The sequence below is a fragment of the Syngnathus typhle genome, linkage group LG3 (assembly GCF_033458585.1).
Source record: "Syngnathus typhle isolate RoL2023-S1 ecotype Sweden linkage group LG3, RoL_Styp_1.0, whole genome shotgun sequence".
Lineage (NCBI taxonomy): Eukaryota > Metazoa > Chordata > Actinopteri > Syngnathiformes > Syngnathidae > Syngnathus > Syngnathus typhle.
In genome coordinates, this window is record NC_083740.1 from 1,697,727 (window position 1) to 1,723,072 (window position 25,346).

Consider the following 25,346-nt stretch of genomic DNA (forward strand, 5'->3'; position numbering starts at 1 on the left):
ACAACGCGTCTGGCGACCGGCCTGGGAAGTTAACATCGTGAAAGCTTAATTACACGCTGGTCAACACCCAAAAACACAGAGGTGACCTGTGTGTTACACAGACTGCCCCTACTAACCTGAAAACAATCTGTTATTGTTGGAACATGAGCATAGAAAAATACTACTGCATACTTGAGACTCATATTGCACATCCAAACACAAACCACATGACAAAAAGAATTTGCTTGTACTTCATCAATTGAAAAGTTTATTATTGAGTCAACTGTCAAAAAACAAACAAGTGCAAACATGGAAATGGGATCAGTCGTAAAATTAGCGGAGCGTCTGTTAACAAGCGGGACGGACATGAAAGTCAAACGTTAGCTACCGTAAAATGTCGGCAAACAGATTTTCAAAAGTAACCGGCGGCTCGTCCGTTTGTGTCACATGCGATAAGTTTGTGTGGTGAGTAACTTTGAACAATCTTGGTTGTTGTTGCCACGGTTACGCATCATCCCCACCGCAGAGAAGGAGCAGAGCCTTGCGGTAGTCGCCGCTGGTATCACTCTGTACAAACAAAAACATTTTTTGTCACTCTATACTAATACATTCAAGTTCAATTTTCAACCTCTTGTTTATTTTCTTAAAAAAGATATACTCAAATCGTACCGACGGTTGCAAAACAATAACTATGAAGATGTGTGCACCTTGATCATGGAATGGAGGGAGCAGGCAAACATCCTCCTGAATTCTGTTCTGATGTCCAACAAGTCCACTTCGCTGCGAGTGGCCATCACTCGGATCACCGTGTTGTCGTCGGTTCCCGCACCCTGACAACGTACAAAAGGTCAGTCACCGTATCCGTACATCCAACTATTGTTCGTCGTACCTTCATTGCGTAGTACAGAGTCTCGGCAAAATAGGCCGGGACACTCCTGGCACACTTCACTGTTGAGGGAAAGAGGATTTTGTTTGTCTACAAGAATCTTTTATTTTTAATAACACAAGAATCAAATCTATATATTAACAATGCTGAACTTGTCTTTCCCCTTCCTTACCAACAGCGAGCAGGAGCTCCCTGAGGCTTCCCGACGTCTCCCTTCTGATGCTCTCCTCCATCTCGTAGCCTGACATCTTCATGTAGGCGTCAAACACTGAAGAGAAAAAAAAAAAAGTGAGCCGACGAACGTTGTTTTCGCCGGCCTGCTGCCCACGAACCTTTCCTGAGGTGCTGGGCGCTGCGGTTTCCCAGGATGGTGACAAACGTCTGCTCGTCGGTGCCGAACTTATGCTCGCCCGCCTTGAACAGGACCTACGACGACAACAAAGACATTTGGGGATTTTGAAAAAGACATAACCGAGCGTCTCAAACATGCCCCTAGAGTTAATTCAAAGTAATAAAAAAATAGAAACCCAAAATGATTAACTAATTTCAGATAACTAACACGCTAATTGGTAATTGCTTTCGTGTAATTAACACGCTAGCCAAATATTTAGTAACGGCAAAGTAACGGTTTCAAGTTTAAGAGGCCTTGTTAGGAGGCTTTAACCTTAATGCTTCTCTATCGCCATCTACAGGCTATTTCAAGTCATTGCAGGTCTAACCTAACGGATTTGTTTTCCTCCTTAAATCACGCCTGTTCAATGTTAGGAGGATCGTTTAAACACATTACTCCATTCAATCAAGTAATTAATGATGCCATTTTGTCATATTCTCCCGGCTTACCTCAGCATCAGCCTGGATTTTTGCCTCCTGGATGCCAGTCTGCCTGTTGGCCTGTGTGGACAGAATGAAGAGATGAGAAGATCATCTTTCCATGGCTGAATAATACATGACTGCAAATAGCGCTTTATTAATGGCAGACAATTTCCATGGGTCAATATTCAAATGGCTCCTGAGAGACTCGATAGATATTAGGAGATGTTGCCGACCTGGAGCAGGATGACCAGGAGCCTCTTGAAATGACCCGAGGTATCTCCTGACACGTCCTCCTCGAGGTCGTCGTCGTACTCTGGTGAAAACATCGACGCATTATCAACATCCATTTTTGTTACCGTGCTTTTCGTCCACAATTTTATGTCTTCTGTCACTTTACGTCAAGTACACGGTGATATTGTAGGAGAACGCTAAATGTGCTAAAAGCAGGTTACCTTGTCTGTAGGCAGCTACGATGTCCTTCACCTGATGAGCGGTCCTAGAGGCCAGTATCTCCACTAGCACCTTCTCGTCGGTGCCTGCCCCCTAGTGGTCAAAAAGCACACTCACAGTCATGAAGGCCCAAGTAAGTGCTCTTGTTGTGGTCAAGTTTTGATGATTTCTATCTAGATACATTGAGAGGTGGATCCAATCGGCAATGAAGGTAGCAAACTCGAGGTGATGATTTTCAATTTGACGCATGGAAACTTTTGATTAACTAGTAACATTACCTTGATGGCGTTACGGAGTGAAGTGACATCATAGGCAAGGGGTGCCGTCATCAGGGACACAATCAGCGTCTCAAATTTACCGCCCAGCTCTCCCTTCAGGTCTTGGATCAGGTCCTGAAAAGGTCAATTTACATTTTTTTTTTTAAACAAATGAACACATTTCAAAAGTTTTTTTTTTTTTAATGAAAAGAAACATGCTGAGAATAATGTGACAAAACTATAGTTTAAAATAAATCATGTTTTCTCAAAAAAATCATACGATAGAATATATTACAAGAAAAAAAAAGGTCACATTTGACATAAAACTGTCCTAAGTCATAGAAGTTAATTATTTTTTTCACATTAGGTGACCTCCTCCCACCTTTCCGAAGAGAGTCTTATAGGCGGCGGTGATCTGTTGACGCTGGGCGTTGTTGCGGGACGTCAGCAGCTGCAGGATGGCTTCCTCGTCGGTTCCTGCGACCATAAAGTACGACACATCATCAACACGACACAGAAAAAAAGAAAAATCCTCGCACTCTAACTTCCCAAAATGTGGAAAAACAAAGCCCTGTGAATATTTTCCAAAAATACTTGAGGCCTGTGCTGCCTCCTGCATTTACTACATTATCTCACAACTTCATTAGAAGCGCGTGTTCAGCTAGGCCGCGTCTCAAATTTCACTCGTGTTTGTCTAGCGAGCGCCGTCGCCGTCGACTGAGGCGTCAGGTGACCTCCATGGAATAGCCTTGAGCGTCCTACCCAAGCCTTTCATGGCCTTGTAGAGAACCTCAGCGTCGCTGGTGGCGTTGAAGTTGGCGCTGGCTTTCACGGTTCCGCGGCTGGCCTGCAAACACAACATCGATTATATTCACTTATTTATTCGGGAATATTCTTCCATGGCTTTTCCTTCGTAGGGTGGCGGCTGAGCCTTTGGGCAAACTTGTAATTAAATATCTTCACCATAGAATGAATGTGTGCATTGTTAACATTAAAAAAAAAAAGGCAAGAATGCGTCTTGTGGCAGACAAATGACAGAAATCGATGAAAAAGCAAGCACGAGTAGATAACGACTTGCAGATGTGCGCCTCGCAACGCTTTTCGTTATAAGATAACGGATTTTTTTCGGATAAGAATGTGCAGAGGGAAGGCAAACTGATCAATATTCGGAAAGACGACGCTGATGCGATCAGAACGGAACGCACGCTCCCTCCCATTGTCAAACACGAGTGACTCAACAGCCGTGTGGCGTCTCGCTCCAAAAGGAGGCGAGATGTTTGGAGAGCGGAACCGCAGGAATGTCACTGCAAATATGACGCCGAATCATGTGGAAGGCCAACAAAAAAAAAAAAAAACAAGGGCGCATTTTGTGTTTTTCCAGCCAGGAGGAATTCCAACATGCAGCAGTTCAAATCCAATCAATGTCGGAATTCCTCTCGGGACAAACAACGACGATATCTGGACCAGAACACAATGGGGGATCGTTGCCACCGGTATGTTGGAGATCGATTAGGAATGTTTTCAATAAGTCATTCACGTCGTCTGCCTTTGCCAAATTCCAAGGTCGCGACCACAACTTGTTTGTATTGGATCGGGAAAAAAAGTCCACATACGCTTCTGTGCTGGCTCGATGACATTGTTGAATAATAGCCATGAATACAGTTAGCAGTTAGCAAATGACTGATTATCAGAACCAAGTCATGAACCTAAAAAGTGCGAGGCAGACGAGCTTAACACTATTACGCCGTGCTGGCCGTACTCTGCGCGGCTCGTTTGAAATTCGATCCGCTCGATGTTTGCAGTACTGCCCACAAACATCTCGGCATGTGATCGCGAGCAGAAGTGAGGCGATATGAAAACGTTCCGTTTCCTGCCAGTCCAACTTTTGTCCGTACATTCTCCGAGAGCGAGTTGCGACCTGATTTTGTGAACTTTGAAAGGAGGGGGGGGTCGGTGGGATTTGGAATGTTCCCTCTACGGATGTACACATAAAGCAGAGCGACCTTATCAGCCCCACTCCTTTTGTTTATGGACTATCCGGTTGCCGCGGATACGAGGGATGTCCCTGGCTGGCCGCAGACGGCAACCGCACCGTTTGAATGACGTGTAGCGGCTCCACCCTGAAAAGGGAGGCTTCTCCTTTAAAATGGAGGCTGGCTTTTGGACTCTGGCTGGAAAAGAGTGTTTGAAAACAGACACCCCACCCAAATGAAGAAAAACATGAGTCACTCAAACTAAACTTTCCTTCCCCAAAAAAGAAGTGCATTTTATGACCATATGACACTGAATCATCCGTGAACTAGTTACCTTAGAACGAGGAAGGAGGGCTGGGCGTACTCAATTTGCAATTACATTTTTAACAACTTTGTTTAATGATAGATGTATTACAAATGACATTTGAGGATATTTGAGAGTTTTTGGGATCGTCCCTGCTTCCACCCATCCCTGCTTTAAAGGTATCACAAATAGGCAGGATTCTCATGTCTGGGATGAATTAAAACTACAATTGCCGAAAATTCCTCAGTCGTTCCACTAAATTGCAGCTGCACAGAAAACTGGAAAGCCGATGAGTGTCGAATGAATGTTTAGATGTGTGCCAGTAGAGGAGATGGGAAAAAAGCCGATCAAGTATTATGTAATTTTAAAAAAAGTGGGCGTTGTTTTGGGATGCCTTGAGGCTTTTTTTGCTTTACTATCATGAGTCATAGATTTGCATATATAACGGATCTCGTTCACATTATGATGACGTTTTACTACGATGCAGAGTTGAATTCAGTTTTTTATTCAGTGTGGTGTGTAAAGACAGGAAATCCTGGAAAGTGACTCACCATTTTGACAGGAGTCGGTTGTTCGTTTTTTTCTACGAGGAAAAGTTCTGTCAAAGGGGAAAAAAAGTCAAAAGTTTAGACTTATAGCAGCCAAGGCTTGAGTTGCAGGTCACAGTGCTACCTGCCCGAAGATGAACGTCGCCTTACCGCAGAGATGCAGCTGTCACGCCCGGTGAGTGCACGGAGAGAAGCGGCGAGGTGAGGCAAGAGAGGACGAGAAGGACAAGAAGGACGATAGTCTGAAATCTGCTCGGAAAAACTCTTGTGGGCGTGCGATTGAGCGGATGCGCCGCACCCCGGTGAGCGCAAAGCACCTTGGGTAATGTAGTCCTCTTCAGGCCGTGGCCAACACGGAAAAAGCGAAAGAGTCGATAATGAAGCAGAAAAAGCTGAGGTTGAACCCTCCTTGCTCCTTTAGGGTCATTAAATTATCTCTTTGTGTTTCAGAAAACTTCCATATTAACAGCGATGCTACTTGGTGACTTTTTTGGGCATGGGCCTGAGTCAATTTCTTATCATTAATAATTAATAGTTGGAGGAGTTGGATTATCTTTCACAGTTTATTGTCTTGGCACAGCTCGCAACTGTCTGCGCTTGGCAAACATGTCATGAGGCGTAAATGATCGTGTCTACTAGAAAATATGATTATCTATGATATTGAAGGAATGGCAAAAAAATAGTTTGATTCATCGATCATAGCTATCAGTCTTGTTTTATATTTTTTACACGTGCTCGTTGAACATGTTTATACTAAACTTGCATTTACACTTCTTGCCTCTGAGCAATACTTTTAAAAGGTCAATTAAATCCGTTATTGGCGACAACCAGCCAGTTGGTGAGAACCCACCCCTCTAGAATTCCCCTTAATGGTACGACCCATGTCCTATAAATAAACCCGAATCTGGCGACGCCGGAAAATCGTAAAAGTTATCCTGAGACCAACGCAAATTAAACATTGACAACATGGAGTGGACACCAATGGAAATCAACCCTGAGGTGAATTATAACATCCGCGACCACCTTTAGTTGATTCTTCCAAGAGGACCCTGAAATAATTAGTTTTCCGTGTGTGCTTGTGTGTTACACTTACAGGTGCTGAACAAGGTGGGTAACAATTTGGAGGAAAAAAAAAAAAACTCGGACGCCGAGTCACAGCGTTTAAATGTTAAGTTTTGACAAAAGCTTCCAAGAGATCAATTTAGGGGCCAGTTCGTCGACGGCACGACGCCATACGACGGTATTGTGATGCGAAAATGGTTTTAAATGTCGTTTGTAAAAAGTGTGAATCGACAGCATCCTCCCTCGTGCCACTGTTAGCTTCTCGGCTAGCGATGGGTGTGGTCTGTCTGGACCACTCGCATCATCTCGCCTCTACGTGTCTGTTTAATTTCATTTTTGCTCTTTTTTTCCGCAAGTTAATGAGTAAAGTCGGCGTGGGGGAGGACTGGCGTTTCGTGGACGTCCTCGGCTTGGAGGCCGAGCAGCTGTCTGCCGTCCCGAAGCCGTGTTGTGCTCTCATGCTGCTCTTCCCCATCACCAAGGAGGTAATTTGAGGGAGATGTGAATCAAGAACTGAATTGCAGACTTGTTTTTTGCAATGTTGGGGTGTGGCAGTAATCCGTCCAGCCTGCATGGCCCTGGGGTGGGGTGATGCTGAGCTTGCAGAGATAGCGGATGCCGATTGTAATGGAGATGAGTCATCAGTTGATGTAGGGACCAAAGGGGGATTTAGGGACTAAGCCTGGACCCTAACAAAGGATGGCTAAACCCCGGAAATGTGTTGAAAAGGTCTTTCTATAGGCCTGTCATTCAAAACGTTAATCTTTACAAGCAATGCAGTGACAATTAGTTTTTTAAATAAATACATATAAAAATGCCACATTCATCAAACAATGAATGTCTTTTATGACCGAATGTTTGTTATTTTGTGTCTCAGCATGACTCTTTCAGACAAAAGCAGGCAGATAAAGTGATCCAGGGCTCAGACGCTTACTTCCTGAAGCAGACTGCTACCAATTCCTGCGGCACCATCGCCCTGCTGCACGCGCTGGGAAACAACCAAAGCAAACTCACTTTCGGTAACATTCTAGATTGTGTGGGTTCTTTTTTTTCTTTGTAGGATACCTTAGCAACACTTAGCATGTGCAATGAGAAATGAGGCACCCTTTCTAAGTAGATATAGTTTTAAACAATCGTATCTTTGTTCTCAGAGAGTGCTTCCATGTTGAAGAAGTTTCTGGATGAAACTGCCAAGATGTCTGCTGATGACCGTGCCAAGCATCTGGACAAAAACAAGGTGAGGAGTAGGGGTGTAAATCGCGGGTTTTTTCACGATACGATATAATATCGATATAAAGAACTACGATACGATATTTGCCGATATCTTAAAGCCTGCTGCGATTCATTCACGATATATCGCGATATAGTGCTCTACGATCGATATTTTTTTTTTTTTAGTAAAAAATATAGAACAATATCCTGATTTATAACAATTCATACGCGAAATCAACAAGGCACTGCAAACTCTTTATTTAGGAAATTACAAGAGTATTGTAGTATACAAATTGCTTACTTTAACACTGAACTTTGATGTCGTGTTTTTTCTTTAAATGTGCGGCGAGATTTGTGCTCCCTGAATATTTGATCACCGCATGGCAGGATTTACAAACTGCACGTGTCTTCCCGTTGAGCCATCTTTTCTTTGGAATCCAAAGTGCTTCCAAACGAATGACTTGAAGCCTAAAGGGGAGCAAATTTCCTCGTCTTTTTGGACACTAGCCATAGCACCAGCCCAGGAGCCGCGGACTAGTTGTCCCCTCCCCTTTCACGCGCGTGCTCTGCTCACAACACAACAACGCCGGAAAGAGGAAGCAAGCAACAATGAACTGGATTTCAAAATAAAGTCGCGTCTAATGTCCGAGGTCAAACACGGCGATATAAATCGATGTTTACCTTTAGCATCGATACCAATAAATCGTAGAGCATTATATCGATTAATCGATGTGTATCGATGTATCGTTACACCCCTAGTGAGGAGCATATTAGAAGGAAGCTATGCATATTTTAGATTTTCATATTTAATTATTTTCTTGTTTTTGATCAACTTGCGCCAACTATGTTTCAAAGTTGGTCATCATGGTGGTATTTGGAAGCCTCTTTATTTTAATATTTATTTTTTTATGTTCTGTTGCACTTGGGTATGAATAACGTGAACTGTTTATACACGTAGATGCAATAAATGTCCACACGGGGGCGCCACAGATCAGCAGCGCTCTCAGTCTTGTTTCTAGATTCTTCTGGGGTCCAAACTAGTTTATTGCCCTAGACTTGTCTAATTGTAAAATTCTTTTCTGCAGGCAATCCATGATGCTCACAATGAGGTTGCTGCACAGGGCCAATGTCGGGTAAGGTAACTTACACGCATCTTTTTTTCCCCCCAACATTGACAAATTATTTTGAAAATTCCCACAGCCAGAAGCAGATAAGGTCAACTTCCACTTTATTGCCTTTGTCAATGTGAATGGACAACTTCTTGAATTTGGTGAGTAAAATACTCCTATTTTGCCTTTGCATTTGCTCAAACAGCGCCCTCAGCTGGCAGTAGATATATTGACTGCAACATGTGATGCTTACAGGGTAGATATGCATGGCATCCGTAAAGCTATTGAGGGAATTACAAGGAAATGACACACTGATTATTTTAAAAACATTTTTATTCAATGAAGTGTTTACTGTCTTGCTGTTTAGACGGGAAGATGAACGGCCCCCTCGACCACGGCGCCACCAAAGATGAGACCCTTGTAACGGTATGGAATTATAAACATCATTTTTGATTTGACCTCTTTAAGAGTAAATGCATCTCAAAAGTCTGCAAGTCAAGGCACCGCTAAACTTTGATTGCCTCTCACATGTTTGTTTTCCCTCGCGCCAATCTGCGTCCAGGATGCTGCCAAAGTGTGCCGAGGCTTTGTGGAGCGAGGACTCGGCGAAGTGCGCTTCTCCGCCGTGGCCCTGTGTCGTGGTTAAATTATGTAGACCACAAACACATTTATCTGCATTTTCTGGTCACCGTCACGCAAGTATTGTGTTCACTCAAAACACACACGAGGTTATACACACCGCATATTGTGAACTTTTAGCACAACAGTTCAAGACGAGCAGAAAGTGTTGCTTTCAATCTCCTTAGATGTGAACAAACAAATCCCACTGCTGTTTTTTTTCCTCCTTGTACTTTTTTGTTACGCTTGAATGCTTTGCGGACCAATGAGAATGCAAGTAGGAGCTGAGTGGAATGCAAAAAACCGAACTTTTCCGACTGTTTAGATGACTGCTGCTAATTGGTTGATCTGATGTTCCTCACAGCCTTAATGTAGCTTTAACAATGCGTCTGTTTACATAGAAGACTCAAACTGAAGCATATCAAGAGTGTAATTGAGTTGGTTTGCTTTACTTTGCACAGTTAGTTGTGCGTGTGTGTTGCAGTATTGATTGCACTGTTGGTGTAGCCGTTACTGACAAATAAAAAGCTTTTGATGTGTGCTGGTGGTGCAAGTGATTATTTAAAAAAAACAGCAAACACACATCAGTGTTAGACTTGCATTTAATAGGATAGCTGCAGAGCCTAAATATTTGTCAATTAAGGATATGAATGACAGGGATTTTGAATATTCGTCCGGTCTCCACGTCCTCAATCTAACTCCTGTGAAATCCTTAGATGCTGTTTTACCGCAGCCATCTTGGTCAGGTTTAATCATTGATGACGTCTGCATAATATAACTTTCCTTTTATTTATTCAGTGATTTTTAAAGTCACAAATGTGAAATAATTGCACCGGTACGCCCCCCTCCCCTGCACAGGGCAGATTCCTGCGTGCGCGTGCCCGCCTCTTCGTGCGCGCGCTCGCAGCGCCATTGGTGGAGAACAGCGTCCATCGCCGCCGCGCGCGCCCGCCTCCTGCGCTGGACAAGTATTCTCCTTTTTGGTGCCATCGTGGTTGGTTGTCGCGGGAGGCTGCTCAAGTGCCGTCCCCGCCCGGAACATTGCCCGGAACCGCGTCGCAACACTCGAGTGTACGCCGCCGAGGGTCCCACGCACGGATTGGCCTACCCGACGATGGCCAGCACCCCTGCGGGTCGCGACGTCCGCCCAGAGTCGGCGGAGGCGAGCCGCCCGGAGCCTGCCTGCCTGGAGGCGCAGAAATGGATCGAGGTAAGCGGACTCGACACGAGCCGGGGTTGGGGTGGTGGTTGAGGGACGTGGATATAAATAAACACCCACTGCACCGGTGCACCGTCACCTGTTCCATTGGGAGGGTGTGTGAGTGTAAGTGTGTGTGTGTCGGGTTACAACACGAAAAGTTAGACATCCCCTCACTCACTTATCAAATGATAACGACTCACAAACTGAGTTTAAAAAAAACGGCGTGTTTATTCCACGCCATCACCAGTAACGCCCCCTTATTTCACGGTGGTTGCCATGGTGATGAAACCGGGCCAACGTTCACGCACCAGCAGCATTCGATGAAGATGATGATGATGCGGTGAGATTAGGGTGCATCATCCGCTTTTACTCTTGGTTTATAAATATATATTTATAAAGCTGAGTGGTGAATCATGATGGCAACAGCGTTATGACCTATTTCCCCCCCCCCCCCCCCCCCCAAAATATTATTTACAGTAGTCCCTCGTGCAGTTAGTTTGATTCTATCAGGCAAAAGTTTTTGAAAATTCGGTCCACAATGGCCGTCTCTTTAAAATATTTAGTGGAACTGTACTTTCTTCTAAAAGTGGGGACAAATTAACAATAATAAATCAAACTTTCAGATGCTGGCTTTTATTCTCTTTTTTTTTTGCAAGGCATCTATTGCAACTTTCTCCACTTCCTACTTGTTCATGTTCTTAAAAATTCAATCCTGATTGAATATTTGAATATTTATTGATCCCCACAGATGGCATGAGGGCAACTCAATAGGCTCTCATAAGGCTGCCACACAACGGCGCCACAAAGAAAGTCAAAAAGTGCTCCAGAGAAAAGCCATCAAAGCAAATCAAAGTTAAAGGACAAAGGAAAAAAAGTAACAGCGGCCAACCAGCACCCCTCAATACAAGAGAACACCCCAAAACACACAAAAAAGCCTCCACGGGGTCCATCGACAGGTGTAAGGGCGCCCAATGGACCGTGGTCGTGAATCGGTGAAAACATCACAAAGCAGGCAAACGTGTGAGCAGCGTCCCGGGCACCCAGTCGGGGCACGTGCAGATGGTCACCACGGGGCTAGCATGGGGAAAGTCGTTGGTTCCGACGAGCACGAGGGAGCGGACTCCCCGCAGGCCAAGGCGAGGGACCCGGTTATCACTGGCAATCTTTTGCTGTTGTCAGCGATGCCCTCGTTATGGCACTACTGCCTTCACTGAAAACCGTCGAGACTAAATCATATGCACTAATGGTTCTCTGCATAGCTAATATCTAATCCAGCCAGTCTCATCGCAGGCTGGCATGATTGCTGTACATTAGTGCAGAGTGAAGTCTCGGTCTCCTGCTGTGGCGTTTTGTTGTCCTCTGCTTTGGAATTGTGTGCAAGTTTATTTTCAGCATCTTCCAGGCTGCTTCTATTTGCAGTGCTCCTTTTTTTTTTTTTCCACACTCTCACAGGTGGCCATGACTCAGGCCATGTAACGCTATTCTAAATGTGTGTTAGACATTGTATGAGACGCTCCTCAGATGGCCTATATTGAGTGACAGCATGGCAACACGGCATGGGCAGACTCTCAGACGTCAGGCTCACTTCCATAAGTGACGGTGTGGCGCCACGTCATTTCCACCCGACGGGAATTCGGCCAAACAAAAACATAACCGCTGCAAATAATAAATTGCAGAGTGATGCAGTTCCACTCCAGTCCTGTAGGGAACTGTGTGTGTGGGGGGGGGTCACCCTACAAATCCCTGTAATACCACACACACACTCAAACGTGCGCGCCAGATGTCGCAGCCGTCCTCGGTGGCAGATTAACCGAGTCCCAGACAGCACGAGGCGTCTGCAAATAGAGAAAAAAAAAAAGCAACACAGCAACAGAGTGAAGGAAGCTCTGCGAAAGAATGGTCGCCCGCACACACTTTGGCCTAAGGCGAAGGCTTTTACTGGGCTTTGAATGTCACGTTTGCCTCACGCAGCGTTTAGTACACTGTCACGCGGTCGTTTGATTGACACGGGAAATTCCAGATCTTAATTCAAATGAGAAATTGAGCATCCCCCCCCCCCCCCCGCGCGGCTCCATAAAAGCTCCTCCCTTTTTTCCAGTTTCCTGACATTTAGTCAAACTCTTCAAATCAATCACCCAATCATGCTTTCGCTACCCAACCAGTTTGTTGTTGTTTTTGCTAGCCTCAATTTATTTTTATTTTTTTATAAAGCAGTCTAAAGAAATTGCGAACCACATCAAAGTGAATCTGCTAAAAATGGGCCACGAGTGTGCGTAACGCGGCCATCCATGAGCATTCGAATCAGCCTCAGAAACCAAGCGAAAGGTCTTGAGGGTATTTCAGCGCCAGTCGCCGAAATCCGAGCCCCCGCGGCCCTCATGGCAAATTACTCCGCTGTGACGCGTTGAATGGCAGCAGCAGCAGCTTCCATTTAAACCCTCGTCATGTGTGTGTGTGTGTGTCTGTGTGTGTGTAAGGGTCAGTGCTAGAAGTAGGCCAAAGTAGCACTGACTTGTCTTGTGCTCTGCTGTATCGCACAAAATGACGATTATGTTATTGTGCTGTATTTTCATCATTCCGCGCATCCATTCTTTTCCCCCCTCCTACTGATTGTCCTCATTCGGATTAAGGGGTGAGCTGGAATTTTTACCAACTGATTTTTGGCAAGAGAAGCAGGTAAAAGCTAACCACCGGTCAATCTCGGAAAATCCTCCAATGTTGGACATTCATCCGAGGTACATCTTTTTGTGACGTAAATTACAGAGTAGAAAAAATGGCGTCCATTCCTGACGTTGGTCGGTGACTGTGTTTAACTGCAGCGTCACACTTTCCGGGTTGGAAATTTGTGCTGACGCAAGCGTTGCGTGCGGATTAGCGCCACTGTTGTCATCAGAAAAGACAACAAAGGGATTATTTCTAGCAGCCAGATGCGTGTAGATTTGAGGCTTTAATCTCGCACGATAGCTTCAGTCATCAGAGTGGACGCCGGTTTTTGATAAATCAGCATTTTTATACTGCTCATGAATGGATCGACCGTTAAGTCTCACCTGTTTTCTCAATTCGGTCAGGCGCTGTGATGTCGTTTTCACTCGACGAGTTCCAAAATGGCCGCCTTGTGAATTGGTTAAACACGGGTGTCTTTTGCTGCTTAAGATGTCAATTACTATCAATTCCACGTACGATATATTATATATGTAAAATGTATCTAATTTATAAAATTCTATTTATATCTAAAATGTCTGACTTGAAAAAGGTTAAAGCACCACAACGCAGATGCTAATTAGGGTTAGCATTAAGCTAGCAGACTGAAACCTTAAGTTATAGTTGTTTTAAAGCGCAAAGTGTAATTTTTTGTCTCTTGCTTGTTTTTGCGGTAAACTAGGAGTGACCTGATTAAGTCCTTGCATTTAAATATTGCTATCAAAGCTCATCAGAAGCAATTTTCCCACCCACACTGCGCTACACTCATTTTCTTCCCTGCATCCTACATACAAAACACAAGTCAACAAAAGTACACGCTGAGTACCTCGCTGTCTTTTTTGGCCAACTAAATAATGCATGAACATGCTGTTAATGTTTTAAAAGCCCCGAGTCGAAGCAACCATCGCAGATGTGAGCGGAAAGATGCCAGACCCAAAAAAAAAAAAAAAAAAGAGTTGAGAAGAGGATGCCGTCGCCAATGGGAAACATCTGGAAATCTTATATAAGAGGGAAAGGGGAAGCGGACACAATAGGTCATATTTTTATGATTTGCGCACATGCCGGGGCTGACGAGCGACCCCGGCACACACGTGCGCTGCGTTAAAAAGACAGATTGGAAATAATCGAATAAATCATCAAAGTGAGGAAGGACACAGAGGCAGACAGAGGATGAAGCATATTCAACACCTTATGAATTTTGGAAGGGAAAATGGAAGGAAATCTTTTTTATTCATATTTGTATTACGGGCATGAAAATGTATACCGTAATTTTCGGACTATAAGTCGCACCGGAGTATAAATTGCACCAGCCATAAAATGCCCAAAAAAGTGAAAAAAAACATATATATGTATATAAGTCGCTCCTGAGTATAAGTCGCCCCACCCAAACTATGAAAAAAAAACGTGACTTATAGTCCGGAAATTACGGTATCGGGAAAATGATTGTGATTGATTTCACATCTTCCCCAACTTGCCATTTACTGTTCGACAGGCAGTCACAGGGAAGAGCTTTGGAGACAAGGACTTCCGCAGTGCCTTGGAGAACGGCATCCTGTTATGCGAGTAAGACCGATGACCTCACACAGATGGCCACACACACACACACATCAAGCCCCTCTCTAACCTTGGCTATCTGTTGACCTCCCACCATCCCCATCCCTCCCTCTCCCAGGCTTCTGAGTGCAATCAGGCCAGGTCTGGTCAAGAAGATCAACAGACTGCCCACCCCGATTGCTGGCCTGGTAAGGACAAACCCACGGGCCTCAGGAAAAATCCGCTTAAAAAAAAAAAAGAAAAGATGTTACTTAAAATTCATATTAAATTATGGTATTTTTTTTATTAATTAATTTATTTAATTTGTTTATTCATTTAATTTGGCTTTTTTTTTTTATGCCTCTAAACATTGCATAAAACGAGACCTTTCGTCTGTTTTTATTTTCGAAATTGTTTTTTAAGTGATTTAAAAATAAAAAATAAATGTCCTCTTCTAGGACAATCTGTCAGTCTTCCTCCGGGGCTGCGAGGAGCTCGGCCTGAAAGGTTCACAGCTCTTTGACCCGGGAGATCTCCAGGACACCTCCATCCGAGCCAACCTCAAGTACAAAAAAGAACACATTAAGATTTATTGATTTCGTAAAAGTGTTAAATAATCTTCTCTCCCAACAGGGACTCGGACTGCAGCCGCAAACTGAAAAACGTGAGTTGCATCTTTTTCCCCTCGCTGTCAACCTCCAATTCTAATCCTACGTCGTGCAGGTTCTGAACACCGTGTTCTGGCTCGCCAAAGCGGCCGGCGGCTGCGCATCCTACAGCGGACCCACGCTTGACCTCAAGGAATTTGAGGCTCTGCTGGCCAACATGAAGGTGGTGAGCGGGGGAAGACATTCTTTCAAATAGACTCCATTTTTATACTCGTCTTTTGTTTACGTGTGTGTAGGACAGCGACGAGGCGGCCGACGGCTCGCAGAAGCGCAGCGTCCGAGACAGCGGCTACGACTGCTGGGACTCGGAGCGCAGCGATTCGCTCTCGCCGCCCAGACACACTCGAGACAACTCACTGGACAGGTCAGACGATCGTAGTTGATTGACAAACAAAGATGGATGCCGCAAAACAGCTACAATTAGCGCCAGTCTATCCGTTAGCTTGTTAGCTACAGAGTGTTTCGTGACTAATCCTGCTTTCAGCTTTTTCCACAATTGGAGCTTGATTGTGAAGTCCAACAATAAGAGTGGAGTCATAGTGAGAGCCATTCATTCACGTTGTTAACAGTCCTTTGTTTTATTGACAGTCTGGACTCGTTTGGCTCGCGTTCGCAGCACAGTCCTTCTCCCGATGTGGCCAACCGAGGAAACGTGGAAGGTTTGTTCCCAAAAGAAATACTCATTACATGTCAATTTAAGTTAAACTCGAGAATGTCAAAAAGGAGGGGGTTAGCTAGGTCGCTAGGTAGCTAACTAACAAAACAGCATTATTGACTGTCTGCCCTTTAACGCTTCACAATTAGCGTCAGGAAGAGACGGCGACCCTGAAGCGGACGGCGGCAGGAGGCCCGACGTGCAAAAGGACGACATGTCAGCCCGGCGTGCGGCTAGCGGAGAGGCGCGGACCCCCGTCCTCTTCAACCAGTTCCTGCCCAACCGAAGCAGCGCCGGCTTCTACGCCCTGAACGCAAAACGCAGACCTCATGCCGAGGACAGAGAGCAGCGCAGGTAATGTGGACTATTTCCGAGTAGACCAACCCCTGGCTAATGTAGCACCAAACAGTCCCGCCGAGGGCAAAAAGAGCGTCACCTGGGCAGGGGATCACCAGAACCAAAGAGAAATTTGTGAGCGGACCAGGATCGAAAGGTTGGAGAAGGCGGGCGTCAAAGTGTTGCCTGCGGCACTTCGCTACGGAAGGTTAGCGCTTGGAGTCCTTGTGCTCGGATCTGGTCTGCTGAGTTGTGAACCCGTGCTACTGGTGCGAAGCGATGAGCTGGTTCATGTGATTGGCTAGTGCTGTGGTGTGGGCGGGGCCATGACTAACTGCTTGAGAAGTGCTGACTCGGTGGTTGTGGCAGCGGTGGGCTTTTGTAAGAAACTTAACGGCATTGATTGATTGTTTCTCAAATGTTAGCTAGACAGCGCTAGTTAGTTAACCTCAGTCAAATGCATTTAGTTGTTTTGCTTGCTGGATGAGGTTTGGTTTTCGTTTTCGGGTCATCTGGATGGACTAACGGTGTGGGCCAAACAAAACCCGTGCACGTCACTAACGCTTGGCATCACGACGGACCTCTTGGCGTCCCTGAAATGACTTGTTGCCATCCCATCTTCAACTCAGCCCTTCCTCCCCTTCCACCTCCCCCACCCCGGAGAGACCAGCTTCCCCCAATATCATCCTCCGTCGGGATAACGACTTTTTGAACTCGCAAAAATCCGCTTGGGACTCGTCCTCGGACAGCGGAGGCGAGGCGGAGGGCCAGAAGGTACCGGACATTCGCAAAGATGACCTGGCTTCCCGACGGGCTCCTCGGGGCCCCGCCGTGCCCAGGGTGCATCAGTTTGTCATGGCGGCACCGCTGCTGGAGTGCAGCAGCAAAGACCACCAACGCTGGGAAGGCATCAGGCGATCTTCTCATAAAACCCTCAAGGACATCAGGTTAGACCGTGTGCCCATGCGTGTGTGGTTTTACCATCGCCGTGCTCATTATTTTATCCCGACGATTGGAAAGCGAGCTTGAGCAAATCCCCGACATCATTACTCGCCAAAAAGAAGACGAAGAGGAGGAGGATGAGCGTGAAGAAGAAGGAGCCCAGGATGCGGCAAGGGTTAAAGCCAAACCCGACAAGCAGATGGACGACCTGGCTCTCAGGCGAGCTCGGACTAGGCCACGCCCACTCTGCCGAGACCGACCAATGAGCTTGACGTCGGCCCCCATGAGCCAAGCTGATGTGCAGAAGTGGGAGAGGCTCAGGATGAGTGAACCCAGGTGCCCCCTCAAACACGCACAGGAAATGATCAATGTGTGTGTGTGTGTGTGTGTGCGTGTGCATGTCGGTGCGTGTCTTCATGTTATCCAAAATAAAATCTGTTAATATAAGTGTATGAAGAAGCGAACCAGTGTAAAAACATCAAAACAGTCCAGTCTAGTCGAGTGACAAGAAATGCAAAGAAATCGTAAATCTAGATCTTTAAAAGCACGCCCCCTAGTGGTTGCTTGTTTTCCCTGGAAAGCAACCTTTCGTTCCCCCTCGCTTGGCTCCTTTTCATCACTTTATTTATTCTCCTCATTATTGTGCACTTCATTGCCGTCTGACAGGCTCTGAAAGGGCAGCGAATGTGCCAGTCCTTGGTGTGAATGTGTATATCATTGTGTGAGTGTGTGTGTGTGTGTGTGTGCGTGTGTGTGTTGCAGAGGGGGGAAAAAAGAGGCGATTGTTGGCTGCGTGCTGAGTCTTTTGTTTTTTTGTCCTCTTGTCGCTGATGTCATTAGATCGCACAGAGGAGGTTTTGTGCGCCTGAACATCACATGGAGAAAATGGCGAACATGCTAATAGTTGCTACGCTAACATACACTCCAGCAGAGCATAAAAAGTGCTAAAGCGGCCTGATTAGGATTTTAGATCCTGGGATCATGACCTTTTGTTAGTTTGGGACTATTATAAATGCTACAATGCTAACAGTTGCTAGGCTAACACATAGCAAGTTCTTGGACTTCCTCTCTGATTCACTTTAGCCTTTTTCTGGAGTTGCTCATTTCTTCTCCACTGTGTGTTTGTAGCGAGCCTGACCCGGTCCCCGTTTGTCAGGCTTGTCGGAAGAAAACGTACGCCGGTGGCAGACGGGGTCGTGTCAAGTCGGTGAGGTTCGGGGGCGTGACCGAGATGGGGCGGCCGATAGGCGTGCCCGAGTCGGGGTTGCTAGGACCACTCCGCTCTCAGGCGACGGTTGCCGTGCCGACCATTGGCCTGGGCTCCCTGCTCTCAGAGCGGGAAGGCAGGTACAAACTAGGCCGCTTGCACCGGTTTGGACTGAGGCCGATGATACACTAGTTGGCTCGTTAGAGTGCTCGCTAGCAGGCTTTGTAGTTAGCAATCTGCATTCGCTCATTTCACGTTGTACTCTGTAATCGGGTTGTATTTCAGTCAGCTAAAATGTTAATAGTCTCTTTGTTAGCGTTTGGCAAGATTATAAAAAAGTGCTGTGGCAGTATTTTTACACCCAGTTTGGTAATTATTACCAATGAGAACTGTTGAGTGGCTAACATGCTAACAGGTGTAGTGCTAACATATCGGAGATAGTAGCCAGAGCCTTCTAGGTGTTATTCAAAAGTTGAAATGCTAACAAGTCAACAGTTGTGATGCTAACATACTGCAAGTACAAACATTTTGAATTAGACATCCTGCTCTGTGGTCGGGTAATATCATTAGCTAACATGCTAACGGTTGCGCTGCTAAAATATATCTGTGCCATTTGCGTGCTCAGTTTTGGCTATACGGCATTAGCCCCAACCAGTTTTAGAGCTTTATGTGACACCCTCACAGCCTCACAGATGGAGGACAACCCAGTCAAGTGACCTCACCCGGCTCTCCGGAGGTTCCTCGCTCTCCGGCCGAGCTGGACGCTGGTCTTGCTCAGTATGAGCGCAATTTGAAGGAGGAAGAAGAGGAGGAGGACGAGGAGGAAAGGATACCAGATATTCACAAAGATGACATGATGGCGAGGCGAACTGGAGTGTTCCATAAGCAAAGCGCTTCCTCGGCATCTTACAACCGCTTCTTGCCTCTGCCCGCCTCGAAATACAAGGCCCAGGTTACTGATCCAGGCGCCAAGGAAGTGGAGAAAAACATCAGGTGGGAATGTTCGGACGTGTCGACTAACCAGCTCGTCGGTGTGGAGTTCAAACATCTCACTGGAAATTTTGTCATAGAGCGGAGGAAGGGATCATTCCCATTGAACATAGCCCACAAAGTCCCGATGAGAGCAAAAATGACGATGATGCAAATGAGCCTCTTGCTAACCCGAAGAAGGACGACATGATGGTTCGGAGGAAGAGATGGATCGAAAAATCCAGTCCGGGCTTCAGGCAGTTTCTACCAGTGCCGGCGGGTGTGCTTCAAAACAACACCGTCCAAAGTTGTGCTACAAAGCAGACAGCCAAGCGTGTGGAAAAAATGGCAAGCGAAAGGTATCTTTCGAGGTTTGCGTGTGGAGCTTGCGTCAAAGTTGCTAACTCGGACTCATATGGAAGCCCGGCAGTGCCAATGTTGAGGAAACATTTTTGAATGGGTTAGCTCGTTCTAGCGTATTTGGTTAAAGTCGTCAAACGGATCAGAAAAACGAAGGCTAAATGCTAAAAAGGTAGCATTTTTTTGTTTTTAGCATTTAGCCTACGTTTTACCGAATACGTTTGGCCGTGGTTTAGCGCTAGCATGTTTGAGACGTGATGACAACCTAGCTTGAATTTGATTGCGTCTGTCTTGCTCAGCGGTGGCCTCCGACCTCTCGAGAAGCCGCCCAAGAAGGAGATTGTAGACGAGCAAAAAGAGAAGACGGCTAATGTGACAAACGTGGCCTCTTCCCAACCGCGGCTGGATGATGTCCTCCCGCCTAGTGAGGAGGCGGGGTTAGGAAAGGTCAATAAGATGGCGGATCCGCCGACCACAAAAGACTCTTGGGTGGGGGATGATGATCTACCGCCAATGATGTGAGACGCCCTCCCGATTTCTACTGCATGTGTATTTCCATTCGTGTTGAATTGACTTTCCCGTGCCCGAGATGTTCGGCCATCTTGGACCCTCGCGTTCACTTCATTTTGTCCTTCCAGGTCGAGCCGCCGAGTTGCTTTAATGTCCGAGGACCCCGAGTAAGTTTGACGACGCGGATATGGACGACTCTGCATGCTGACAATGACGATTTTATTTGTACAGTTGAACCTCATTTCTGAAAACAGGTTTTTTTTTTTTTTTTATTCATGGGAATACGTCAAATATTCGCAATGCGAGCCCGAAGGTAAAAAAATAAAAAAATAAATTTAGTTCCTCTTTAAAAAAAAAAAACTCAGAGGTTCCACTGTATTAATGTATCATGGTTGCTAAAACTAACATGCACTGCTAACCTTTAGCTTTTTCTCTCATTGTTTTATTTACGTATTTAATTCAACTTTGCTAGCTTGGCTCCATTAACAACACTCTTCATTCCTGCAGTTTGTCCTTTTCCTTTGCGCCACGATTCATTTATCACTTGTCCCATCACGATGGTCAGTCTCGCAAACGTGGACTTTTCCCGTTCAGGAGCGTGAGCATGAGCGACATGGTGGACCAGGACGAGGCGGGGCACCTGCCGCAGCTCAGCCTGTCCCGTTACGAGCGCATGCACGAGCAGTACAACGACTTCCAAGACGAGGACGACCAGTGGCAAAGTGTAAGGGATTCAACGCCGCTCGGTTCTGCAAAACAAAAAATCAATAAATCCGGTCATCTTTGATGCTACAGGATTTGGCCCGTTGGAAGAACCGCCGCCGCTGCGCCTCGCAAGAGCTGATCAAGAAGGAAGAGGAGAGGAAGAGGATGGAGAGGATGAATGGGGAGGCAGGTGACAAGAGGAAGAGCATCAAGACCTACAAGGAGATTGTGGAGGACAAGTAAGCGTCATCCCCTCATAGAATTTGGACTCTTATGGCTTGATGGCTTTGAAAATATCATTTTTTGGTGTTCCCAGGGAGCGGCGAGAGGCGGAGCTCTGCGAGGCGTATCGCAGTGCGGCCACGCCGGAGGAGGCGGCCATGGTCCTGCAACGCTACGCTCTCCGTTTCACCATCAGCGACGCTACGCTGGACTTCCTAAACCTGCCCCGCCCCGCCGCAAACCCCGACGCCACCCGCAAAACCGTTTGTGAAGACCCCGAGCCACAATCAACACAGCGGAAGACGTGTGAAGACTTACGCAGGAGGGCGGAAAAGTAAGACGCTCAAATTGCCAGCCCCTCCCCCACCTGTGTCCTCATCGAGTCACGCCACTTTCCTCCTCCAGAGATCCACCAACCTCAGAACTATCCCCGAAAAGCCACCAACCTCCGGGTCCAGCGTCTCCCAGCAAACCAGAAGCAGCGACCAAAGCAGATGCAGAACCCCGACCTAAACCTCCAAAACCTAAACCTTCTCCAAAGCCCGCGCTTCCCTCGACACTGCCGCCACCGCCCGTCAAACCCGTCCCCCTGCTGGCGGCCAAGCCTTATCGCCAGCCGAGCAGCACACGCGGAGTCAAGGTGAGGAAATGAGAGCTTGGAGACACAGCAGTGCTTCAAAACCTTATGCATGAGATTATTACAGCGCCATCTAGTGGATTTGCTCAGGCACTGCTGCTCCTGCCCATAATACAAAATAGCCACTGCTCACCCACTGGCTCCAATTTGTCTGTGTGTCTGTCTGTCATTAAGATGGACGGCCTGGTGCGTGTGAATGGCGACACGGAAACTTCGCCGCTGCGTTCGCCGTCCGAGAAGAAGCTCCTGGTCACGCAAGCCGAGAAGGAGACGTCTTCCACGTCGGAGTCGCGAGACACGTCGCCTCCTCCCCAGCCGGCGACGGCTTCCTCGTCTTCCTCATCCTCCTCGGCTTCCTCGTCCTCCACCATCAGCTCGCTGTTCAGCGGGAGGAACTGCGTCACCAAGACCACCATCGTTACCGAACTCACTCAGACGCTGGTGGAGCCGCACGCCGCCGACGGCCACAGCCAGGTGACTTCCTGAAAATGTCCACTCGCAGAATGTAAACATCTCACTAGAATTGGGATTTGACTTTCAGGTGACCGTTGAGAAAGCGGCAGAGGGAAAGCCGTCTCTGTCGTCGTCGACTTCCATAACCAGCATGCATTGTCCCAGTGTTTCGGGTAGGACGCCGAAGAGTCGGGTAACAATGTCGGGCGGCGAAATGACCGTGTGTGTTTCTCCTCCGCAGATGGCCAAGACGAGAGCAGTATGAGCGTGAGTTCACTTCCTCAACTTGTCGCCCTTCGCTCCGCTTCTCCTTCATCCGTCAATCGGACCTCCTGTTTTGTTCAGCCCTCGTCCACTTGTCCTCTGACCTTTCCTCTCTTTCCGTCCTTTTGCTGTCTCGACATGCGTGCGTGTGTCTTTGTGTGTGCGTGTGATTGCGGGGTGGGGGTAGATTGAGACCCCCATGTTGAACTTGGCTAAGCGTGTTAATCACTGGGTCTGGGACCCCAATGAGGAGCGTAAGCGCGTGGAAAGGTGGCAGCAGGAGCAGGAGCGCTTCCTAAAGGTACCCCGGTGGTCATTTGTGTGTGTGTGTGGGAGGGGGGCTGTTGCCATGGTTACTAATTGATCATTTAGTTATACTCAAGGGACACCTAATTAGGTACACCCATCCATTCATTTTTGCAATTGTCGTTTGACTTTTTGGAAAGACCAAACATCTCCAGCATGCTCTCATTTATCATCTTGATGATTTTGTTTTTGATCGGAGTGACTCTGACCTTGTGGCGCTCAAAAGGAGCAGTACCAGAAGGAGCAGGAGAAGCTGAAGAAGGAGTGGGAGAAAGCCCAACTGGAAGTACAGGAGGAGGAACGCAAGCACAATGAAGAGGTAACGGCCCGATGGAGAACTTTTGCACGGCTGCTAAAAGGAAATCCTCAAACAACTTCACGCGCTTCTTCAGGAGAGGAAGATCTTGGAGGAGACTGTAGCGCCCCTCAGTCCCTGCGTGAGGACCACGTCGCCACCTGCTGGTGACAAAACAACGAGCATACCCCCGCAACAAAACGGCCACAAAGACACCAAAGGAAGTGAAGAGCAGCATGCGTCCAGGCTGCAATTTTTGCAAGGTGAGACTCATTTTTCAGCTTTGGATCAAAAACATCAAAATAAGTCCCACTTTAATTTGGGTGGGTCTTTTAGACGCCGCCTACGATTCCGAGCCAGCCAAGAAGTCGGAAATGTGGAAAACGGCCTCTTTGGACCGGAACACACAACCAAACGCACCGCACGGCGTCAAAAGGTATTTTCCAACTGTGTTTACCGTAATTTTCGGACTATAAGTCGCACCAGAGTATAAGTCGCACCAGCCATAAAATGCCCAAAAAAGTGGAAAAAAAACATATATATGTATATAAGTCGCTCCTGAGTATAAGTCGCCCCCCCACCCAAACTATGAAAAACAACGCGACTTATAGTCCGAAAATTACGGTAAATATTTTGACAAACATGAATTCATTATCTCAAAGTCAAAATCCAGCCAGCCGCTTCATATGCAATGGCGCAAAATCAAATGAGCACACGCGTGTTTTGACAACAGGTGCGATTCCCACGACGGCATCGCCGGAACCGGAACGCAGCAGCCGTCTTCACCCTTGCCTCCGTCGCCCAGCAGGTAGGAAAACAGACCCGTGTGCAAACCACGACAAGTGCGTTAGAAGACGTTTGCGTGGCGTGCTGCAGGTGCGTTAGCGGAAAGAGGCAATGCTCCGGGTGTTCTCAGCCGCTGGGAAAAGGAGCGGCGATGATCATCGAAACGCTCGGCCTCTACTTCCACATGCAGTGTTTCAAAGTGCGTACAACAATGTGCGTGTTTTCTTTTAAACATACTGTACATTGACAATAATATAAGTTCGCTAAACTTGTGTTCAGTGCGGCTTGTGTGAGGGGCAGCTTGGCGATGCCACCGCTGGGACGGACGTGAGGATCCGTAATGGGCTGCTGAGCTGTCACCACTGCTACTTGGCAACCAGAGGTGATTGCGTACAATCATTTTCGCCACTAGAGGGCAGCAGCGAGTTTCACAACTTTTTATTTTTGTTTACAGGCCAAGGACAACCCACCACGCTATGATGATCTGACGGCCCCCCCTCCCGACAAACAATCCTCATCGTATAACTTTACTCAAATATCTATGAGAATTCCAAACATACTCCATCGTGTGTTTGTAAGCATGACCGGCATATTTATGACTAGACAAGCACAATAAATCGACTGGAATAATACGTATAGTGACCCCTCCACAATATTACGATATAGTGTGGGTTCACTGTACTAAAACTGGAATAATACAGACTGTCACTTTCTTTTACGTAGTTAGCGTGACCGTTTTAATGCCTTACCTTCTCTCCCATCTTGACACTTTTGCATGAACATATAAGTTATTGCAAGTATGAGTTTGTCATTTAAGTTTGTCGTACGTCTTCTTCCATTTGCATGTTGGCTTTGAGCTCTTTTCCCTTTAAGCCGTTTCAACCAGTGCCTTAATTCAGTGTGTGTGTAGGGGGGGCGGATTACACATGGACCTCAAAATGTGTGTGTGTGTGTTGTGACATGAAGTGAAAAATTCCATACCAGCAAGCAAAGCGAGTGGATCAGCCTCTTGTGCATCCTGTTCTCTCTTATAGAGCGTAAACCAATGACACGTATGTAATAATAATAATTCATTAAATTTGTATAGCGCTTTTCAAGAACCCAAAGACGCTTAATAGCTGCTGCTTCCCCCTTGATTATTTTCTAACAGCATTTCATAACATCCTATTATGCTCTCTTCAACACAAGTGTTGCCTCCATTTCATCTGGCCGAGGAATGCCCCGTCTCGCCGTATTTTATAGCCACTGTATGTTTGTCAATAAAGATGTCAAAAAAAGGTCCTTAATTTCATGTCTGATTTCTTTTCTTTTTTTTTTGTACAGCACTTTGCATGCAGCTGTGGTAGTTTTGAAAGTGCTCTATAAATAAAGTTGAGTTCATATGAT

At 46.5% G+C, this 25,346-nt stretch overlaps 3 protein-coding genes across 11 annotated transcripts; 2 read left to right on the top strand and 1 right to left on the bottom strand.

Annotated features, from left to right (window-relative positions):
* Positions 1-219: 219 nt before the first annotated feature.
* Positions 220-5,454, bottom strand: anxa5b (annexin A5b). Of its 2 annotated transcripts, none has more exons than XM_061273807.1 (13): positions 5,361-5,454; positions 5,214-5,260; positions 3,148-3,232; positions 2,768-2,862; positions 2,407-2,520; positions 2,131-2,221; positions 1,912-1,991; positions 1,706-1,756; positions 1,198-1,291; positions 1,038-1,133; positions 869-927; positions 687-809; positions 220-546 (listed from the first exon to the last, which is right to left on the bottom strand). In XM_061273807.1, exons 2-13 carry the CDS (start codon positions 5,214-5,216, stop codon positions 484-486), a joined length of 954 nt encoding a protein of 317 aa, XP_061129791.1. In that variant the 5' UTR covers positions 5,217-5,260; positions 5,361-5,454; the 3' UTR covers positions 220-483. The 2 variants fall into 2 exon arrangements, with proteins under 2 accessions (XP_061129791.1, XP_061129792.1); XM_061273808.1 differs by having other exon boundaries at positions 5,335-5,437.
* Positions 3,664-9,751, top strand: uchl1 (ubiquitin carboxyl-terminal esterase L1 (ubiquitin thiolesterase)). 3 transcript variants are annotated; one of them, XM_061273812.1, is made up of 9 exons: positions 5,546-6,209; positions 6,306-6,317; positions 6,629-6,757; positions 7,150-7,291; positions 7,424-7,509; positions 8,570-8,617; positions 8,685-8,754; positions 8,961-9,019; positions 9,156-9,751. In XM_061273812.1, exons 1-9 carry the CDS (start codon positions 6,177-6,179, stop codon positions 9,237-9,239), a joined length of 663 nt encoding a protein of 220 aa, XP_061129796.1. In that variant the 5' UTR covers positions 5,546-6,176; the 3' UTR covers positions 9,240-9,751. The 3 variants fall into 3 exon arrangements, with proteins under 3 accessions (XP_061129794.1, XP_061129796.1, XP_061129795.1); XM_061273810.1 differs by lacking the exons at positions 5,546-6,209; positions 6,306-6,317 and adding an exon at positions 3,664-3,878; XM_061273811.1 differs by lacking the exons at positions 5,546-6,209; positions 6,306-6,317 and adding an exon at positions 6,335-6,450.
* Positions 9,752-10,102: 351 nt separating this feature from the next.
* limch1a (LIM and calponin homology domains 1a) lies at positions 10,103-25,241 on the top strand. Of its 6 annotated transcripts, none has more exons than XM_061273796.1 (32): positions 10,103-10,421; positions 14,605-14,675; positions 14,785-14,854; positions 15,104-15,210; positions 15,279-15,309; positions 15,369-15,479; positions 15,550-15,677; positions 15,902-15,972; positions 16,118-16,322; positions 16,378-16,512; positions 16,934-17,251; positions 17,325-17,582; positions 18,375-18,593; positions 19,138-19,446; positions 19,524-19,781; positions 20,082-20,300; positions 20,421-20,459; positions 20,887-21,016; positions 21,088-21,236; positions 21,314-21,553; positions 21,625-21,859; positions 22,031-22,330; positions 22,398-22,482; positions 22,551-22,576; positions 22,761-22,874; positions 23,106-23,198; positions 23,272-23,437; positions 23,511-23,610; positions 23,908-23,982; positions 24,051-24,159; positions 24,240-24,342; positions 24,415-25,241. In XM_061273796.1, exons 1-32 carry the CDS (start codon positions 10,326-10,328, stop codon positions 24,438-24,440), a joined length of 4,596 nt encoding a protein of 1,531 aa, XP_061129780.1. In that variant the 5' UTR covers positions 10,103-10,325; the 3' UTR covers positions 24,441-25,241. The 6 variants fall into 6 exon arrangements, with proteins under 6 accessions (XP_061129780.1, XP_061129782.1, XP_061129781.1 ...); XM_061273797.1 differs by having other exon boundaries at positions 10,104-10,421; positions 15,369-15,476; XM_061273798.1 differs by lacking the exon at positions 22,761-22,874.
* The last annotated feature ends 105 nt before the right edge of the window (positions 25,242-25,346 follow it).

Coding starts and splice junctions, on each gene's coding strand:
- uchl1 (XM_061273810.1), top strand. CDS start 3,711: ATGTGGAAGGCCAACAAAAAAAAAAAAAAACAAGGGCGCATTTTGTGT. Junction 7,510..8,569: donor AGCATCTGGACAAAAACAAG/GTGAGGAGTAGG, acceptor TCTTTTCTGCAG/GCAATCCATGATGCTCACAA. Junction 9,020..9,155: donor AAGATGAGACCCTTGTAACG/GTATGGAATTAT, acceptor ATCTGCGTCCAG/GATGCTGCCAAAGTGTGCCG.
- anxa5b (XM_061273807.1), bottom strand. Junction 1,292..1,705: donor AAATCCAGGCTGATGCTGAG/GTAAGCCGGGAG, acceptor TTGTCGTCGTAG/GTCCTGTTCAAGGCGGGCGA. Junction 547..686: donor CCCTCCATTCCATGATCAAG/GTGCACACATCT, acceptor TTGTTTGTACAG/AGTGATACCAGCGGCGACTA.
- limch1a (XM_061273796.1), top strand. CDS start 10,326: ATGGCCAGCACCCCTGCGGGTCGCGACGTCCGCCCAGAGTCGGCGGAG. Junction 10,422..14,604: donor AGGCGCAGAAATGGATCGAG/GTAAGCGGACTC, acceptor ACTGTTCGACAG/GCAGTCACAGGGAAGAGCTT. Junction 22,875..23,105: donor AGCAGGAGCGCTTCCTAAAG/GTACCCCGGTGG, acceptor GGCGCTCAAAAG/GAGCAGTACCAGAAGGAGCA.